The 21,299-nt window shown below is 38.0% G+C and overlaps 1 protein-coding gene and 1 long non-coding RNA gene across 2 annotated transcripts; both read left to right on the top strand.

Moving 5' to 3' along the window:
* Window positions 1–17,107: 17,107 nt before the first annotated feature.
* LOC139195864 (uncharacterized) lies at window positions 17,108–17,530 on the top strand. Its single transcript, XR_011580932.1, has 2 exons — window positions 17,108–17,208; window positions 17,384–17,530. It is a non-coding gene; the product is annotated as an uncharacterized lncRNA (long non-coding RNA).
* A 2,346-nt stretch (window positions 17,531–19,876) lies between these two features.
* Window positions 19,877–20,848, top strand: LOC114824719 (uncharacterized). The gene is made up of 2 exons (XM_029101784.2): window positions 19,877–20,019; window positions 20,100–20,848. The coding sequence occupies exons 1-2, from the start codon at window positions 19,999–20,001 to the stop codon at window positions 20,751–20,753; spliced, it is 675 nt and encodes a 224-aa protein (XP_028957617.2). The 5' UTR covers window positions 19,877–19,998; the 3' UTR covers window positions 20,754–20,848.
* The last annotated feature ends 451 nt before the right edge of the window (window positions 20,849–21,299 follow it).

Here is a 21,299-nt window from a genome sequence, read left to right as displayed (position 1 = left end):
TGAAAGCTGGCTTACGTACAATCCGCGTTCATTTTTTGACAATATGAAAGGTGGGACGTGTTCCCATGTGGAGCAGCTCTCTTCTGGTGTTGCCGCCCAAAAAGGATCTGATTCTATCCGTCGGATCATTTGTTTCCGATTGATGCTTATCCTCATACAACCGATCACTTTGGAAAGCCAACTGATAACACTCTCCATCAGGCTACCTGGGATCCCATGATTTGTCACCTAAAAAACCACCATGGACATTACCAGTTCAAACTTATATATTATTTATCAGGACATTATCATTCAAGAAATCAGAAATAATCTAGTCATCTAACTGATACAACATTACAAATAAATAATAGGTTATCGATAAAACAAAATGAAATACTCATGATCCTAATCAAATGGTTAAATACTTTCTGTTTATGCTCGTATTTAGACAGTGTGATGTGATCCATTTTACTAATATCAAAAGGAAACGATGCCCATTCCAACTGTTTCCCCATGAAATTCCTTAAATGGAAGCCTAATGACATAATATATATATATATATATATATATAGGGACACTTTGAATGCGGTCTCTAACCACCAATCTTCTTGAATTGAAACCTTATTAGTTTTCAGTTTTTTATCAGGTCCTTGACTTTTATACACTTCAGCATACTAGTATTAAATGTATTTCCATATCACCTATTTTATTTTTTTAATTTAAAAATCATAATTTGCAATTACCTATATTTATGAAATATTAAATAAAACACATAATTTGTGGGATTTGAAATATTAAAGATAGATTAGAAACTTAAAAATCATCACGCCATCTTCAATCACAACCCAGAACCTCAGAAATCATGCTAGCGCAATTAACCACTAGCCTAGGAAGAAGGCCGGTCCACAACTTAGAACTTAAAAGTCACTACAAGATCATGGTCTGCCATAAAAAAAATCATATAAGAAAGATAATTGATACATATATAACTATGGATACATTCATCAAATCACCGAAAAAAATAATGTGGCACAAAACATTGATAGATTCTCCAAACCAAAAAAACATGGATACATTCTTAAAAAGAAAAGAATGAACCTAATAGCAAACTCCACATGGATACATTATCAAATCAACAAAAAAAAAAATGTACCACAAAACATTGATAGATTTTTCAAACCCAAAAACATGGATTCATTCTTAAAAATAAAAAAATTAAAAAAAAATTAAAAAAAAAAGAATGAACCTAATAACAAACTCTACATGGATACATTCTCAAATCAACGAAAAAGAATGTACCCATATACATTCTAGCAAATGTAGTGCCCCATGAAAGTATGCGTAAGCTACCTATAATCGTCATACAATATGGATAAAAATGTACCAAAAGTGATCTATATTGACAAATGGATGCATTTTACAACAAAAAAACAATATACATATAATGATATGTAGGGATATGTGTACATAAAATGCAACAACCAAATGAAATGTAACTATTTTATGTGGAACATATACTAAAACAACCCAAAAACATTGTACCCATAGAATATGTTTGATGAAATTTAACTAATAAAAGAAAATTGCACCCGAAGAAATATATGAATAGAGAAATTGAATTGTACCTATGATATATGTCACGCCTCGATCGCGACATACGTCTAGGATCGACATGTGACGTCACCAAGTATTCGTAAATCCAACAGACCCTGCCTCCAGGATATGTACAAAGCACAACTCAAGAATCAGATTGCATAGAAATCTTCGTATACTTTATGGTTGCATCGAACCTCTTCGTTAGACTGCCTACGTACCCTGCATAGGGATCAAGCCATTCGTAATTCACCATTTGTCAAACTCTAATCTTTTCGTAAAATACTTCTAGCAGAAATCATAAAGTACCACACTACACATCAACCATACTCCAAACAACAATTATCACCTTATCATGCACGCAGGTATGCCATTCCCATACATATGCTATTCTCTAGCCATACTGGTCAACGAGTCTATCATAATAATAACAATCTTATCCAACATCATTCTACAATCACTCCAATTAATTAGTTCCATGAATCACAGATGCACAATATTAACATTTAACTATGTTAATCAATCAACAAGATCACATATCAATTCACGAAATTTAATAAAGGAATTCAACATATTTCCATGCATGGATTCCAAGTAATACTATGGTAAACCCAATTTATAAACACAATGTCTACTGTGAACAATTTCTATTCACTCAAATCTAGGGGCCGGACTAACTTTATGAAAGTGAGCAAGAGTAGGGATGCCAGACCACTCAACATAATCCAACTAAACTATGGTCGCCTATTGCAAATGTACCAAGTACAACTAATCTGCATCACCCCTAGAATGCGTATGGTTCCCCATCGCAGATATACCAAGCATGATCACCCCTAAATAAGTATGGTCTCCCATCGCGGATATACCAAGCAGGACCACATCCTAACTCTAGGTAGTGATCACCCAACGCAGATATATCAAGCTGAACCATATGCATAGTCTAATAACATAGGCAGTGATCACCCATTGCGGATATACCAAGCATGATCATCCCTAACAGTCCCCCAAAACGGATATACCAAGCAGGACTGTATCCTATATAGCTCTAGGTAGTGATCACCCAACACGGATATACCAAGCATGATCACTCCTAGAATGCGTATGGTCCCCCAACACGGATATACCAAGCAGAACTGTATGCATAGTCTGATCGTGCAGGCGGTGATCACCCAACTCGGATATACTAAGCATGATCACCCCTGAAATACGTATGGTCTCCCAATGCGGATATACTAAGCATGATCACCCCTAAAATATGTATGGTCCCCCAACGCGGATATACCAAGTAGGACCATCCATGTACCACTGCTACATAGTGCGGTAAATTCAACACACAACCTACCCACAACTCAACCCCTATGAGTTACAACATAGTCACCTACACCATCAACTTCTCATGGCCACCAACTAATATGTCACACAAGCATATAAGTTCTACTAAATACTTCTAATAGGATTCTAGAATCACATTGTCATAACATTGATCATACTTATCATTCACATTATTAAGAAGATAAATAAACACATATATATCACAATATGATGTCTCATACATGTAAACCGATGTATATATCATTTGGGATAACCCACTAACCAATATAGGCCCACTATCTAGTAATATTGATTTCAATATTTAAGATCAATTCATAGCATATTGACCAAAAGTCAAGTCTCTGTCAAAGGTGGGGGTCCACAACCCTATACAAGTCAATCTGGAACATCCGCCCATGGATTTTGGATCCGCAACTTACCAAGGGTCTCATTTATCTTCTAGAATAATATTCTAAAACTTCAAAATGATCCAACGGTCGGATCTTCGTCAATTGCTAGAATTAGGTTGCTATTAACGTTTGGTTTTACAAACTTAGAAATTCAATTTGGGAAGATCCATACATCAGATTCATAATCCATCAGTTCCTATGGTCCTCAAATATTACGTACTAATATGTATTAGAGTTTGGTGACAATCTAACGGTCGAATCGTCGAATCATAAAAGGTTCAAGTGGCGTAATATTTCATACTAGGTTCAAACTATCGAACTATATCAAACAGTTATCAAATTTGAAATCAGAACATCAAATTTAACTTAAAAAGGTAGTGTCGGCCCAATGGCCATTGTATCATATTTTTTATGAAAATGAAAGAGGAAAGGTTGTGGGGTATTTCTCAAGTGTTTAATCGGTGTAATTCGCTAGAATTTGGCCAGGAAAAACGTCGGAAACCCTTGTTTCCGTCGGGGTGGGGAATAAGCAAAATGGGTCAAGGGAATTCATGCTTCTCCTCTCCCTCCTTTCCCCTCCTTCCTTCCGTTTCGGATTGGTCCTTCCCCCCTCATTTCTCTCCCACAACTCTTATTTTCCATCTCTCTTGCTTCCATCTAGTAGCTTCCAACCTCCTTTTTTTTCCCCTCTTCTAATTGGTCCCTTCCCAAAGTAATGGGAACCCCAAAAATATCAAATTCCTATTTTATTTAAGAAACTTCTAACGTCCATAACTTTCCTTCCTTGTCTCGATTCACGAACGGCCTTCGCCTATGCGCTCGTGGTGTCAAGCTCAATTTGAAAACATTAAGAGTGACCCCTGAAGGTCTACGGATTATAAATAATTATTTTTCAAAAATTTGCACTTTGTACTTAAGTAATTAAAATCTAAAATTAATTTAAATTCGCGAAAATACTATAAAGTACCGTGAATACGAAATACGTGAATTATAATAGTGAAATCCAAGAATGAGATTTCACAATATATGTGTGTGATGACCACATATTGAACAACAAATATTAATATCAGTTTAAAGAAAAAAAAAACTAAAAAGAAGAAAAAAAAATTGATGACTGAACTGAGTGGAGGTGTTGCACAGCACTGGGAGTTGGAACTATGGGGAAGACAAAGAAACAAGAATAGATAAAAATGATTCAGAAAGAACGTGAGAAATAGAATGTAACATTTAAGAATATAATAAATTTTGGATTGATAATTAATTGCCTCAAATTTAGGAAATAAACACTCAATTTTAGGTTGTTTTATTTAAAAAAAATTAATAAAAAATGTTGAGTTGGTCAATTAAATGATGACATGGACAAAGTCAAGGGACTTTGATAAAAATTTGAAAACCAATAAGATTTTAATCAAATAACATTGTGAAGAAAGAATGGGATCCGAATACATATATAGATAGATAGATGACATGGACAAAGTCAAGGGACTTTGATAAAAATTTGAAAACCAATAAGGTTTCAATCAAATAACATTGTGAAGAAAGAATGGGATCCTAATATATATATGTAAAAATATAATGGCATATGATAAATATTATAATTTTTTTTTCCACATTGGAGGTAATGAGGAATGGCATATGATAAATATTATAATTTTTTTTTCTACATTGGAGGTAATGAGGAAAGATGAGAGTTAAATGAGTGAGAGAGTTTGTGGATTACTTAATGTTTGACCTTTTTTTAATGGATGAATGAAATTGAAATAAAATAAAAATAAAAGTACGATATTGAAATGTTTTAATAATGTTATATGATGTTGCAATTTCATCTAAACGTGAAGAGGTAAAATATAATTTACCTTTTTTTTTCTCGGCTAAATTTAGCTAGCAGTTATTTGCATAGTTATTTTAATTTGGAATGTGGTTAGGGAGATCATCTTATTATACTATATTAGTGTATTATTTTACATGATAAGTCATGTGCACAACCATCGTTTAATAAGATAAATTTATTAATTAGTAGCATATATGTACGTAACACTTATCACATCAAATAATACACAAATGTATTTAAAAAGTAGTATCCTTACATTTCCCTTAATTTGAGGTATAGCAGGTCACTTCGTGACCTCTAGTGAAATCCCATCTCATAATTTATTGATAAAAGTCTTCCAAAAAAAAATTGATAAAAAGAATATGAAATGTTTTTATATGTGATAGGATTTTTTAGGAAGGTTGGATTCTATCTGTCTTCCGATTGTGGCACATCTTCATCAGTTCATATCTTAATATCATAAGTGAGCATCTTCAAAGGTAAGTGATATGTACATGTCACGATAATTCTCGCCACCTAGTATTGTAGTTTAGTCATATTTTCATTCACTTGTAAGTAAGAGATCAGATGTCTTAAGTTTAATTTTTACTTAAGAGATCAGATGTCTTAAATTTAATTTTTACCAAAAACGAATTCAAACAATATTATTGTGGCTGACCCATTATAAGAGTTAAAATTAGGCCTAATCGGATAAATGTTCCCCGTGGTCATAAGGTATTCGGATGATAGCCCATGTGGTAAAAAAATTCGGATTTAAACCCCTGTGGTCTAAATCTGTTAGGATTTATGCCCTTCTGTTAAATAATGATGACGTGGCTCCCACATATATGCCACGTGGCTGCCAAATGTCTGCCACGTGGCAAAAATAATAATTTTAAAAAAAAAACCTGAATTTTTACAAAAAAAAAAAAAACCCAGATCTGCAAGAAGAAGAAGAAGGAAAAGGGAGAGGGAGGAGGGTTGCGTGGGGAGAGGGCTCCAGCGAGGGGGGGAGCTGGTCTCCGGCGGGAAGAAGAAGAAGAAGAAGAAGAAGAAGAAGAAGAAGAAGAAGAAGAAGAAGAAGAAGAAGAAGAAGAAGAAGAAGAAGAAGAAGAAGAAGAAGAAGAAGAAGGAAGAGGGAGAGGGAGAGGGAGGAGTCGCGCGGGGAGACCGGCAGGAAGAAGAAGAAGAAGGAAGAAGGAAAGGGAGGAGGGTCGCGCGGGGAGAGGGCTCCGGCGGGGGGGGGGGAACGGGCGGAGGGCGGGGGGAGCTTCTGGGTTTTTTTTTTTTTTTTTTTGTAAAAATTCAGGTTTTTAAAAAAAAATTAAAAATTATTATTTTTGCCACATGGCAGACATTTGGCAGCCACGTAGCATATATGTGGCAGCCACGTCAACATTATTTAACAGAAGGGCATAAATCCTAACAGACTTAAACCACAGGGGTTTAAATCCTAACAGACTTAGACCACAGGGGTTTAAATCCGAATTTTTTTACCACAGGGGCTATCATCCGAATACCTTATGACCACGGGGACCATTTATCCGATTAGGCCTTAAAATTATACGGTTAGTGAGCATATAATTAATCCCCAATCAGATAAAACTATTAATTAATGCAATCACTTACTGCACCTATTAATACACCAATGAAATGCAAAAAGATAACCTTTCTCACTCTTTCCCTTAAAAAAAGAAAAGGAGAAAATAATTGATGTCCCCATGCATCGCGAGCTAAGCAACTAAGGTAAACCAACTAGCATGGGATAGTGACACAATGCACGTCCTTCGCTAGGCAACCGATTGATAAAATATCGGCCAATAGGAAGGTGAGTTATTGCATGCAAAGGCAGAGGTGCAGTTTGAATATTCTAGGATGGAATATACTCAATCGCAACTCAAACAACTATAACATTAATTTACATAGAATATATATTATATGTCCAGTTCAATATATATATATATATATATATATGTGTGTGTGTGTGTATTATTACATGGTGTTAGCTAGGGTTTCATGAGTATCAAACACATCAGTGTACTCTTCTATGTATTGTAATAAAAGTGAATGATATTGTCATATGTTTTATCTCCAAAATATATTATTAAAGTCACTTATTATTATGTCCTAATAGTATTTTGTTCATTTGTAAGTGATATATTTTAAGTTCTATTGTTGCAAAAGACGATTTAAAACACATTATTACTAGTCAATTGTGAAACTTAGACCACTTTCTCACCTCATTAATGTATTGTTCAAAAAACATTATTAAAAAACAAATAATATTACCATTTAAAAATAAAATAATAGCGTTGTAAATATGTTTCGAGGACATTGAAAAAATTGCTAATTAAAGTCTTAAGACTCCAACTGTCAGCTGCTAAGCTGATATTTGCTTTAAACGGGCGTTATTGCCTTTATCCCCTCAACGTAACGGTGTCAAACCCATGTATGGTTTACACGATGTGACTCATTTGAGCCTACATATCCCATGCATGTCATATGTTTACAATAATACATGTGGATATGTGTGCATGTCTATATGCCATGCATGATGCCATTTATGCACTACGTATGAATTTCTGATAAGCAGGCCTAGGGTTTCTTGTAGTCTACCTGTCGTCACTAACTTCCAACTAAGGGTTAAGGAAGCCCTTTGAGCCAAATGGCAAATATACCCTTTAAAATATGCATCAACGCTTTTACATTAAACCATTATTTGCTGTTATTCATATATTTATTTTTACCTTTCATAAATTTCTGTTAATTTTTGTTCTTTGGTTACTTTTTAGTTATTCAACTTAGCGGTTTGAAATTACTAAGAGTGTATAAAAGGTAAAAGTAGTGTACGAATAGCATCATAACACCATCATTCTTTTTCAGAGATGATTATATAATCTCAATCTTCTAATTTACCTTAAATAAATATCCAACATTGTTACAGCCCCAAAATCTCACAAGCAAGCTCAATTATATGTCCATACTCGATTATCATGAAGGTGCCACAAATTAATGTGAAAGTGAGAAATTGAGGGGTACATTAATTTACAATCACGCCACACCAATAAAATACTAATTTATAAATGAGACGTTTGTATAATCACACCAAGGCCATGAAAATCCATGCATATTTAGCATGCCAAGCCATGTTACATCGTTGACTTCGTAGACAAGTCCTGACAACCATGTTACATGCTAAAGTGGCTCCAAGCCACTTATCAGAGTTTGCCAAGTGGATCATGGTGTGGATGGTTACGAAAATTTATTGAGCTTGCGTGAAACTAAGGTTGTGGATAAGTTCTCCCTCACGCCAAACCGATGAGCTTTTAGCTTTCATGCCACGCCTCACTTAAGCAAGCCATCACTTATCTTAGTTATTCAATCTTTGAGCCATTGATGGAACTAGGATATTCCTAACACACGCTAATTAATTCTTTTGATGTATCTCATAATTTGGTACCGGAAACAAACTACGGGAGCTAAGAGTTTCCATCGAGACCCAAATCAAACTCGATCAAAAGGTCTCCAACAAACTTCAAGAATACAATGAAAATTGTTAAAATTATTACTATTTACATATGATTATATTTTCATATCAAACAATGACCCTCATTTCTTTTTATTTTTTTTATTTTTAATATTTTCGTATGAACAACTGTAATTCATAATGTTAAACTCAAGGCTCCTCCAACAACTAAAGACTAAGTCATTCTGTTGTTTTAAATTTCGAGATTTTTTTTTTCCGCATACAAATTTTAAGTTTCTCACACCTACTTAAACCCCCAATCTAACCTAAAGCAAAACCATTACACAATTTTTATAAATTCAAGGGCATCCAGCCTTATAGCATATATGAGCTTGTAAATTAATTAAAATTTTAAATTGATTGGTTGCATGGAGAATAAGTCAAAGAGATGAAGGATCCATTGTCATTTGTCACCCTATACTGAGGACAAATTAAACACACCCAAGCACAGTAAACCTTACTCCTAATAAGAGAGTTAATTAGTTAATCACATGTTTGTTCCACTTCTTAAAAATATTCAGAGGTACTTTTGTAAACTAATCCTCTTATTTCAATTTTATAGCGAGTTGTATTCGAGTAAAAAAAATAAAAGTAACATGATGTATTTTTCTTTCACACAAAAAGTCTCTATTAAAATCTCACTTAAAAAAAACCTTCATCATGTTAAAGAATACAATAATCTTATTTATAAAAATTGACAAAGTATATTTTAATATACACTAAATGATTTCATTCATGACACCAATTTCTTTTGTAGTAAAACTGTATACCTGATGTGCTACAGTCCTTTGCGTGATAAGATACTTTTATCATTTCAAGAGATTACTTGTATCTTTATGGAAACAAACAGTACAGAAAACTTATAGTTCCCATCTGTTTATATGGTTGAGTTGACTTTGAAGGAAGAAATGAATGGTCCTGATGGTTTAGAAGCGAAAAATGGCGACTCAAATATATGTAGGAAACTCTATTGCCCTCGTTCATGGTGAGTGCTGTCTCTACTTGGATTTCAATTTCAATACAGACTTTTTGTAGGACTGAGATATATTATATTATGAATTTGTATTTTAATTATATCATACGTGGATGTAGGTACTCAGCTTGCATGAGATTACAGAAGATGTTAACGTTAATCTGAATATCATGAATGAGGGGATTTCATCACCCCAGGGCTCAAGTACTACTGCACTTAATTTGATGAGTTGAAAGTTTTAATTTCATTACTTATAAATTATGTCATTTTATTTCTTTGTTTGATATTGAATGTCTAATTAATTTTTTCTTATGGGTTGATTGGCGATGGAAGCTGCTTTGTACAAGTTATGATAAAAAAATAATAATAAAAAAAAAAAAGCTTGGGTTTTTTAAGATGCGCCTCTCGCTTGGGTTTTTGAATCCGCGACTGAAATTAGTTTAATTAAATGTAACTAGAATTGAAGCACCGTTGATTAAACATGTCGGTTCTTTTTAGGCTACGTAAGTACGTATTATTTATCTACCTTAAAAAAGGCATGAGGCTGATAAAAAAAAAAAAAAAAACATATTTTAATTGTGGCCTGAGTCAATAGTGGCCGACCTTTGGATGAATTCCGCATGCCCCCTGTATGATCTGTAGGACGTTGTTTGTTCACGTCCATGCCCTCGCGTTAGTAAACCAGTTTCATCAAGTTTTCTATAATTTTGATGGGTATTTATGTCAATTTGAGTGAGCAGGCAGGAGATATTGTATGATGTGTGTGGACTGTGGTCTGTATTCATCATTGGAAATGATTCAGTTTATGAGAACCAATCACCACATCCACATGGCCGTATCCCATACATGAGGATATCTGTCACCATGACGGAGCAGCGGCATTGTCGTCGTTTTGTATCTACTCTTGCATGAAACGAGTTCATCTAATATTACGACGTTCTTAATTATAATAATTTAAAATGTTGCAGTCACGTTGAACTTGTTTCATATAAAAATATCAAGACTGATAGAGATCATCAAATGACGGTTCCTGGTAGGCCGCTTGTCCTTGTATACGTTTTTTTGCTTTATGTGTTTCTTCTACCCAAAGAATTACATAGATGCATATAAACAGTGTTCATGCGTGATGCAGCACCTAATTGAACAAGGAGGCTTTGATTTGTCAGGAAAAAAAAATAATAAATAAAAAAAAAACTCTCCTAACGTCTGGTTTCTACAGTTACATGAGACCTTTTTTAATATTATTTACCATATAAATAAATATTTTATTACAACAATTGTTATATAAGAAAACTATTCCAGCAAAACAAATGCTTAAAAAAAAAATGCTAGGAAAACTAAATTTGTATATTAAAATTTCAAATTAAATAATATGTTACCAATAGAAATGAACACGTTTATCAACGTTTAAATAATAATCCAATTCTTAACTTTCATGTCATATAGTTTATCAAATTTTATCAAACTATGCTAGCTCGACTGCATGACAAGTATGTCACTATTGTATCTTATCATGATGCATGTTTTATTTCCAAGTGTTTGGGAAGCCTTCTTGAAGGCCACGTGTAGTAAGTTGTTGTTGGCTATGTATCCCCCTCAGACTAACAACCAGTCTGAACGGAAAATCCGAACTTTCTTGGTGTATTACGTTTATTTGTCTTATAATTGTGCATGATTGTAGTTGATACTTATCTTCACTAGAAATGCTTGTAACTACGGTTATAAAAATCGTTGGTCTTTGTTGTGACACTATAGAAACTTGGAATAGAGATTCTTTGCTTAACGCTTACTTGACTAAAGAGTGTTACGAACAAGTGTTCAATTGTGAGAGTTCACATTATAGGAATGTTATCCTATTGTTGTTGTTACCCAAGGATATTATGTACTTACTTTTGGAGTTCGCAACTTTCGATTGCGTAATTGAAAATGCTATTTTCAGTTTTAAGTATCAATACAACTACTCTAAACATTATGTTGTTACATATTTCTTCAACGGAGCATTAGCACATATATTTATTGCTTCCTTAACCTTGAGTTTTGTGTCACAAATCATTTTAAATTTTGGGGACGAAATTTTCTTAAGGGGGGTAGATTGTGACAACCCAACCCTAATTTTACAATTTTATAAATTTTAAAAGCATGATTTTACGAAAATGCCCTTAGAGGCAAGGGTGTTGACTTCTGTTGACCATCGTCTTGAGGAACATATGACTTATTCTTTTGGCGTAATTGTGTAATACTTGTTAGTACGAATGCATAGGCGAAAGCCGGTTGCGAGTCCGGATTATAACAGTATAGTTACAGGCATTTGAAGTCGTTTTACTAAACTATAGAATTTTTAAATTAATTAGAGCTCCCACCATGTGGGAATGGAAATCAATCAAATTTTTGTTGTTGGTGGGCCAATTAGGCATTGGACCAATAAAAGAGAAGCTCCCAGCATTCTCTTCCCGTGGAGGACACCCACGATAAGACCCGGTTTCGAACCGGTGTGAAATTCTGGCCACTTCCACCATATTTTCAGGCGAAATTCACTCATCCATTACCTGTAACCTCTTTCATAACCTCCCCTCTTCCATTTCCACCCAAAATTAGAAGGAATTTGGTTGAGGTTTGGTGGAAAAAACCACTATGGGTGCCGTGGGAAAGGTTACTCGAGATCCACCAATTACTCGAGATCCACCAAACCTGAAACAATTTCATTCAATTATCACTACCAATAGACTTCCCTTGAACTCCTGAACAAAGCCCAATAGGTTTTAGGGGCGGCGGAACGTCGATGAGGAAGAATCGAAGCACACCCTTTATAGGGTTTCCTGAGGGTTTGAGTGAAATTGGAGCCTTTCCTAGCTAGATTGGACTTGGCCACAGGTATAAATCGATTCCTCCTGTTGTGTAGATGAATTTTCATGTTTGGATCGTGTGATTTGGTGGAGAAATGAGAAAGTTATAACGATTTAAAGTTTGCCCAGTTTCCGACGACCTCCGCCACTTTCGAGGCGTTTTTCGGCCAAATCATGGCGAGATAGCCATCTTGTAAGATACCAATCTCTTCGTCTCGTCGATAACTATGATTTTCGTTTTTGAATCACTTGTTTTCGTTAAGTAGTAACAAAGTTATGGACGTTGAAATGTTGCCCAGAAATTCTGGTGAGTTACCAGTTTCCCCGCGAACAGCCGTCTTTCAGACCATTTTCCAGCTACCTCCGGCTACCATTTGGACTCCAAGCTGGTATAATTTTGTTCTACATTTCTCTAGCTTCGATTTGGTATATTATGGGTTGAATTTGGTTGAGAAACAAGTGAGATATGGAGTTCTAAAGATTGCCCAGGAAATCTGCAAAATATGCAGAATTCGGTGAAGTTCCATTAAGGTCCACCACTTGATTATAATAGTAATCGACATTCCGACTGTTGGATCGTAATTGTTGATGCACAAAATCAGTGAAGACTTTGGTACAACAGAAAGTGTCAGGTTTTGTGACCTTCGCTTGGTTGCTTCCGTCACTAGTGAGGATAAGTACGTAAATGAATAGAGACAGAGAAGCAAACACAGGATGTACGTGGTTCACCCAGATTGGCTACGTCCACGGAGTAGAGGAGTTCTTATTAGTAGTGAAGGGCTTACACAAGTACAAAGGATCAAGCTCTCAATTTAGTGAGTTCTTGTGAATGATTTAACACAAAATGGCATTAGCCGATATTGTGGGGGAATGACCCCTATTTATAGAAAAACTTGTAGCTTTGTCACATTGACATGTGTCATGTTATGATTGGTTCTTGATGTCGACACGTGCTGCGCTCTGGTTGGCTTCTAATCTTGACACGTGTCGAGTAGTGATTGACCTCCTGGTCGGAGGGGAACTCTTCTGGGTCCTTGACAGTATAGCGTTGGCCGGTGCTCGGTAGTTTCGGGATTGGTCAAGTATGGTACAAACAGTGCTCCCCTAAGTTCCCGAGTGAGGGAAACTCCTCGGTTGGGGACTTGCAAGATCCAATCCCTTGAGTAATCACGAAACTTCTAAGTACCGAAGTGTGGTCTGATCTTCATCTGCCCTTCTCTGGAAGTACCTTTCCTCCATCCGGGAATGGTGTACTTAGCTGATGTTGACGCACAAGGTAATGTATCAATTTCACTTAAAGCTTAGTTGTAGTTTCGGGCTTAGTCAAGTGTGATACAAACCCTATAGTAGGAGTCCCCCAAGTCGCCGAGCTAGGAGATCTGCCGAAAGAGGTGACAGACAAGGTAAGCAGTCAAACTTCCAAGTAAGCAACCCAGGGTCAGAGATTTGACTTCGGCTTCCGGTTGATTGTTCTTCTTCTCATTGTCTCTCATTCAACTGTCAGGATAAGGAGAAGCAAATGGATAAGAGATGATATGAGATACTTTTGCTTTTGAAGAAGTAACTTTCCACAGGCTTATTCTTGAACTGTGCTGGAGGGTTTTCTGGTGCCCTTCAGAGTATAAGGCCGACTCAAAAATTTGAGGGTCAAAACAAGTCCATCAAATCTAGAGTACGTTCGACCTTGATGATATGGGATACTTTTGCTGTTGACGGAATAATGAATGTGGTATGGGAAGGTGTCGTGCTGTAGTGATCTGTTTCAGCCCACCGTTGAACCTTCTGCTTCAATCTTTTGCATGGCAGAAGTGGTGTGCAACCTTTGCATTCAAATGGTCCTTCAGAACATTCCTTCATAGTGACTCATCCCCGCTTGGCAGCTTCAGTGTAAAGAGCCAATATCTGATCAACTGTCATAAGGTATTTGCCGGTGGAATTCGTGACCTTGACAGCAGTTGAGGATGAGTACTCGAGAGCAATGCTAAGTAAGCAACCAGGCAAAGGCTCCAGGCAGTCAGTTCCAAATTGGAGGTTTGATTCCAGGTTCCGACTGACTGCTCTCTTTCTCCTTGTCCTGCAGGTGTGGACAAGGACAAAGACAAAGACATGGAGAAAGCATGATATGGGATACTCTTGCTTTCGACCCTGATGATATGAGATACTCTTGTTCTTGGTGTGGCTTATTTGCTGAGGTATTATCGGGGGGAAATAAAGCTGAGTATTTCGAGAGGTTATGTTGAGGGTGCCTTTTCGAACGCGAGAAAGGGTTGAGCATTTTTGCAGGTTTGCCTGTCCGTTGAGGAGGGAGGTCAATGTATATAGGGATTTCCCAATAACAAGTAGTAATGCTATTCCTTTACCCTTCTTGGTCACAGTAATGTAGTGGGAGCTGCCAGCTTCACGTGTTTTAATTTTGTCAGAGCACTTTGAAAAAGTGGTATGTGGTATCTGGAAAGCTGATGTTACGTGTGAAGATTACAGACAAGCTTTATCTAAGGAAATCTGGCTCTCGAAGTTCTGAGAGTTGTGCCTCTTCGGTTTTCGAACAAGCAATCCCGTCGAGGATCTGACTCTCGAGATTCGGAAAGCGGTGCTACTCCGGTTTTTGAGAAAGTAATTATGTTGGGAGTCTTTTCTCGAATGTGAGTAAAGGTTGGACGTTCTTGCCAACCTGTCTTGCCGTAAAACACGGAGGTCGACACACATAGGGACTTTTCAGTTGTCAAGCAGTGGTGCTGTTCCTTTACCCTTATGGGTAATAGTAGGGTAGCTGGAACTTCAAAATTCTCGTGCCTAAACTTTGTCAGAGATCTTTGACAAAGTTATATGTGGTACCCGAGGAGTTGATGGTGCATATGGAGAGCGGTGATTGAACAATAAGATTCACGTGCTTTCTACTTCACCAGAAATCTTCGACAAATTGCCCGTAATTTCCGCAAAGCTGAGTGTGCATGTGACAGGTGCTGACGAGGCTGAAAAAGCAGGTGTTTCTTCGATTTCTGAGATCGGCCCTCGTGGTCTCTGAGCAGCCTAGCTTTTGAGAAAGCAAACGCCTCTTCGATTTCTGAAGCTCCGTCGAGTGCAGATTTTTATAGAGGCTGGCATTAAGTTCCACAGCACACTTGAATCTCTACCAGTAGAAGCTCATTTCTTGCACTTCTAAGATCTTGATTTGTCTGACCTTTTCCCTCTTCAACACATTTGAAAATGTCTGGACCCTCCGACCGTCGTTTTGACTTGAACCTTGGAGAAGAGACAGCCACGCCTTCTCCAGACAACATATGGCGCCCATCCTTCATATCCCCTACTGGTCCTCTTACCGTTGGGGATTCTGTGATGAAGAATGATATGACCGCTGCAGTGGTGGCCAGGAACCTTCTCACTCCCAAAGATAACAGACTACTTTCCAAACGGTCTGATGAGTTGGCTGTTAAGGACTCTCTGGCTCTTAGTGTTCAGTGTGCAGGTTCTGTGTCTAATATGGCCCAACGCCTATTTGCTAGAACCCGCCAAGTTGAATCATTGGCTGCTGAAGTGATGAGTCTCAAACAGGAGATTAGAGGGCTCAAGCATGAGAATAAGCAGTTGCACCGGCTCGCCCATGACTATGCTACAAACATGAAGAGGAAGCTTGACCAGATGAAGGAATCTGATGGTAAGGTTTTACTTGATTATCAGCGGTTTGTGGGTTTGTTCCAAAGGCATTTATTGCCTTCGTCCTCTAGGGCTGTACCTGGTAATGAAGCTTCAAATGATGAACCTCCAATGCCTCCTCCTTCTGGGGTTTTGTCAAGTACTGAGGCTCCGGATAACCACCCTCCGGTGCTTTCTCTTTCTGGGGCTCTACCGACTGCTGAGATTTCCCCTAAGCAACCTTTGTGAAGGCTCCCTTTTGTTTGTTTATTTTGACTCATGTATATGTACATATTTGTGGCTTATCGAAAATATTAATAAATAAGCTTTGCTTCATTTCAATATATTGTGTTAAATACACCAAAGCCTTCTTCATAAAGTTCTTTGAATTTTTTCTTTTGTTGAAACCTGTATTGTTGAAGCTTTGTGAGTGAAGCATGTAGTTTGAGGTAGTGTTCCCTTAATTTCCCGAGTGAGGAAAACTTCTCGGTTGGAGACTTGAAAAATCCAAGTCACTGAGTGGTTGTGAGACTGCCGAGTATTAAGGTGCAGTAGCATATGGTGGGAGTCCCCCAAGTCTTCAGGCGAAGAGAGTTGCCGAATGAGGTGTCTCGCTTGTTACTAATTTGTCAAAGTAACGAATCCTTGTTTCGATGTCACACATTCGCATATGCCTTATCTAAAAATATTTCCAACTTTTGTGTGTTTGATGCTGCATGCTATTGACTAGACAAGATCAAGTGCAATTAGTAGCTTTTCTCTCTTTTTCATCTTTTCTTTGGTGGAATTGCTTTTCGTTTCCACTAATCAGCCTGAGTGGATGCAAGATAACACCATTCTCTATAGCTCAGATCGCAAAGTCGTCTTCATGAAAGTTGTTCCTTATCTTGTGAACTACAACATCTCCAAATTTGAGATCCCTCGGAGCAGTATAACTCCAGAAATCCAGGTATGATGAGTGACTGTTTATCATTTGTCTGTCAACCCGTCAGATTTGTTGTGAGCTTTGAAACTCTATTTTCTCTTGCTCAGATCAGCATGCTTTCTTCATTGAAGTTGTTCCTCAGCTCGTGAACTACAACATATTCAAAATTGAGATCCCTCGGAGCTGTATAACTCAAGAAATTCAGGTATGATGAATGACTGGTTATTATTTTTCTGTCAACCCGTCAGATTTGTTGTGAGCTTCGAAACTCCATTTTCTATTGTTCAGATCGGCATGCTTTCTTCATTGAAGTTGTTCCTCATCGACTCTTTCATAACATATCAAAAATTCAGGATGAACTAACGGTTAAATATTTCCAGATCTTCGAAACATCACAACAGCTTCGAAATCTGCAAGAAGCCGACTATCATGTTTGGAGCTTCAACACTTTAATTTCCGTCGCTCAAACAGAAACGATTCCTTCTTGAAAGTTGTTCATCTGCTCAAGAACTAGAGGGTGTCCAAAATTCAGCTCCATTGGAGAAAAGCAGCAGCTGCAAAAATTTGATAGGGGAAAGGAGGCGAAGCTTTGTTGGATTTCTAGGCTGGGGAAGATTCCAGTTTTTGTAGCAACTTCAGTACTGGTGAATTGCTTGTATTTTTGTCCATAACTAAATTTTGAACTTTGAATTATTATTTGATCTATTATAATATGTTTGGGAACATATATAAGTGAATAAATAAGAAGGAAGATTTTGGGCCCTTGTGGGTGTAAAACAAAAAATGTTTATGTTTACCCAAGTGTTTTTGTACAAGTTCAAGGGCATCTTGGGTTTTGTGAACAAAATTTGTTTATTTGGAGCAAGGTTTTGTGTTGAAGCTTTGTAGGTGAAGCTTTGGTGTTGAAGCTTTCTAGGTGAAGCTTTGATGGTGAAGCTTTGTAGATGAAGCTTTGTAGATGAAGCTTTCTAGGTGAAGCTTTGATGGTGAAGCTTTGATGGTGAAAGTATGTAGAGGGAGCTTTCTAGGTGAAGCTTTTTTAGGTGAAGCTTTGTAGGTGAAGCTTTTTTAAGTGAAGCTTTTCGGGTGAAGTTTTTTTTGGGTGAAGCTTTGTGGGTGAAGCTTTTTAGGTGAAGCTTTGTGGGTGAAGCTTTGGAGGTGAAGCTTTGATGGTGAAGCTTTGATGGTGAAAGTATGTAGAGGGAGCTTTCTAGGTGAAGCTTTTTTAGGTGAAGCTTTTTTAGGTGAAGCTTTGTAGGTGAAGCTTTTTTTTTTTTTTTTTTTTTTTTGGCGCTTGACACGGTCTTCATTTGCTTGTTTTGTAGTGACTGTGGAAGACGGATTGCTTTCTGATTGAGAAGGGTTCCGGCATCGCTTTGCACCATCTTCATGTGGGTAATATAGGAACTTCCTTATGTTTTGATCATGCATGTAGTGATAGAATTTGTTTCTTCTTATTGTAGATGTCAGAGCCTGGAAGTTCTAGTGATGAGGGCTCTTCTAGCTTTAGCTCTAAGTCTGAGTCTGCAATGTCGGAGTCTTCAGGGTCTTTGTTAGAGTCCTGTACTAGAGAAACATTGGATGATCTTCCCAACCGTCAAACTTTAGCTATTGCTAGTTCTTCCTCCATGGCGTTGGGTGAGGGGGTTGTTTTTTATGCCATACCCATAGTTCGCTCTGAGTTCACAGCAGACCATCTAAAGAATAACTTGTTAAATAATGAGAAGCAGGTTGAGGCGCTAAGGCAGTCATGTAATATCCCTCGTAGTGTAGGGATACGTTTGGTACATGATGAAGAATGGCCTTCTGAGCCTCCCCAGGGTCATGTTATGTTCTACACCCAGATATTACTGACTTTAGGGGTGAGACTACCTTTACATCCGTGGTTGCAAAAGATGTTATCTTTGATCGGATATGCACCTGGGCAACTCAATCCTGGTTTCTGGGATACTTTGATTGGATTTTATATCATTTGGATGGAGTGTGGGTTGTGTGAGCCTTCCTTCCATCAGTGGCGTTACTGTTACAAGATGCGCCCAGCAAAATCATGCACTGGTTATGCCGAGTGTGCATGTCGGAGTGAGAGAGAGCGTATTGTGTATGGTAAGAAAAAGGCATACTACACATGGAAAAACCGTTGGTGCTTTCTGTATAATGATTGGGAGTATGATAAGGGTGTCACGCCTGAGCGACGTGTGCTTACTCACTTCCAGACTGTAGGTTGTAACGTATCAACCGTTCGTACTATTTGCTATTTGTTGTGGTCTTTTCTTGCTTCTAACACTTTGCTTCATGTAGTGACGCGGGGCACCATCCAACTGTTTGGGCAGGAGCTATCTGACATAGAGAAGGTGTTGAGGGTGCCCAAAGAGGATAGACACTTAAGCAAGCTACGACCCTTATTTCGTCGGTACGGTTTCCAACCCTTAGTTTCCGAGAGCCAGGGACGATCGAGTAAGTTGTATCCTTCATGTAAACTTAGCTCAATTCCTTACTTTATTTGGAAAGTTGTATTTCTTATTTTGATTTTCCTTATGCAGTGGAGAAGGTAAGCAAGAAAACAGGGACTAGCACCAATAAAAGGAAAGCACCAGTGTTAGTTCCTTCGGAAGACATCCTACCGCATAAGAAAATTCATAAGTTCCGAGGAGAACCATCCGTTAGACCTAAGTCCCAAGATGGGGTCCTTAAGGGGCCTGCCTTTAGGAAGACTGGAGTCGAGGCCGTTGAAAATGCTGCTGCCGTAGTTGCAGGAGAAGGGAGCCGACTGTTGCCTCCTCCTCTTACTGTGGAGCACACTGTCCAGGAAAGTGATCCTGGTTCCCGCCATGAGGGGAAAGGCAAGGAAAGAGCTGGCAGTGTCCCGTGGAAGGACTTGAGGGTTGCCACGCGGCCAAAGGATTTTGGGGATATCAACAATTGCTTGGCAGGGCGTCGATTCGCCTTCGATGAGCTCGGAGAGCCCTTAGCTAAGGATGAATCGGATTGCGACCGGATGTTGAAGCTGTCTTCATATGTGAGTGTTACTTTGTCATTTCCTTACTTTTTCCTCTTTATTATCATTATTTAGGTAGTGATGATCGTCTTGCCATGCAGGTCATGGCCGAGTATCACGACAGACTGCAAGAGGTTGAGCGGTACAAGGCAAAACTGAAGGAGAATAAGCAGCTTGTGGACGAGGCCAGAAGGAATAAGGGACTTTTGACTCAGGCTCTCCAACTGAAGGACGAAACCATGGAGAGCTTGAAAAGGCGAAATGGTGAGAACCTAAGGCTTAAGAAATTGTTTGAGGCAACTAAAAAACAGTTGGAGGTGGCTACCTTGGAGGTGTCCAAGGTTAGGGGAGAATTGGATGGTGCCTTAGTTGAGATTTCTGAACTGGAGAAGAGCATTCCAACTGAAAGGGAGGCTGCTGTGCAAGAATACTTAAGTTCTTCGACCTTTCACCTTGCTATTAAACCCTACTGTGCTCAAGAAGCTCGCTTTGAAAAAAGGAAATGGATGGCCGTCCTTGATCGTTATGATGATGGGAGCATTCTTCGAAAATACCACGAAGATATAGATGAGCATCATCGAAAGGGCGAGACATTTGTCCTTGCTGTTGATCCTAGCAGCGAAGATGGGTCTGATAATGAAGGTAGTGCTGATGCACAGACTCAGCATGGTGAAGAGGATCTTGGGGATGCAGAGGATGATGGTAGGACGCGGAGTGATACTGCCAGGGGTTCGGCTTCAGATGAGAATGAATAGCAGTGTCTTTACTATCTGCATGTATTCTGGATGTAGTAGTCTGATGTGTGTATAACATGTGCCCATGTTATAAGCTTGAGAGTTTTGGATTTTAGTTGTTTATGAGTGTTTGCACTATTATTAATGCATGTTTGGCTATGTATGAATAGATCTGTTGTTTGGATATAAGCCCTTGTTTGGTTGTTCCTTTCTTTGTATAGTCTTGTCGACACATACTTAGATTTTGTTTCGTGTTGGATATATCTGCTTTGAGGTTTCAACACTTGAGTGTTCCATTGCTAGGAATGTAAAAGAGTGAGGGCTGAGTTGGCTAAATTACCTCTTTATTGAATTCATTGCCAAATGGCCTTCATTACATAGGATGCCGAACGGCTATAGCTCAACACTTGTACATCGTGAGTCTATTTGTAGTAGTACTTCAAGTGATCAGCGTTCCATGGATGGCCAAGGGTCTTGCCATCGGAGCTTCTAAGTGTGTAAGAGCCAGGGCGACTGATGCCAATGACTTCATACGGTCCATCCCAGTTTGGACTAAGTGTGCCTTCA

This window comes from Malus domestica, chromosome 05 (assembly GCF_042453785.1).
Source record: "Malus domestica chromosome 05, GDT2T_hap1".
NCBI lineage: Eukaryota > Viridiplantae > Streptophyta > Magnoliopsida > Rosales > Rosaceae > Malus > Malus domestica.
Note: the sequence above shows the minus strand (reverse complement) of the source record. Positions and strands in the feature narration are given on the sequence as shown.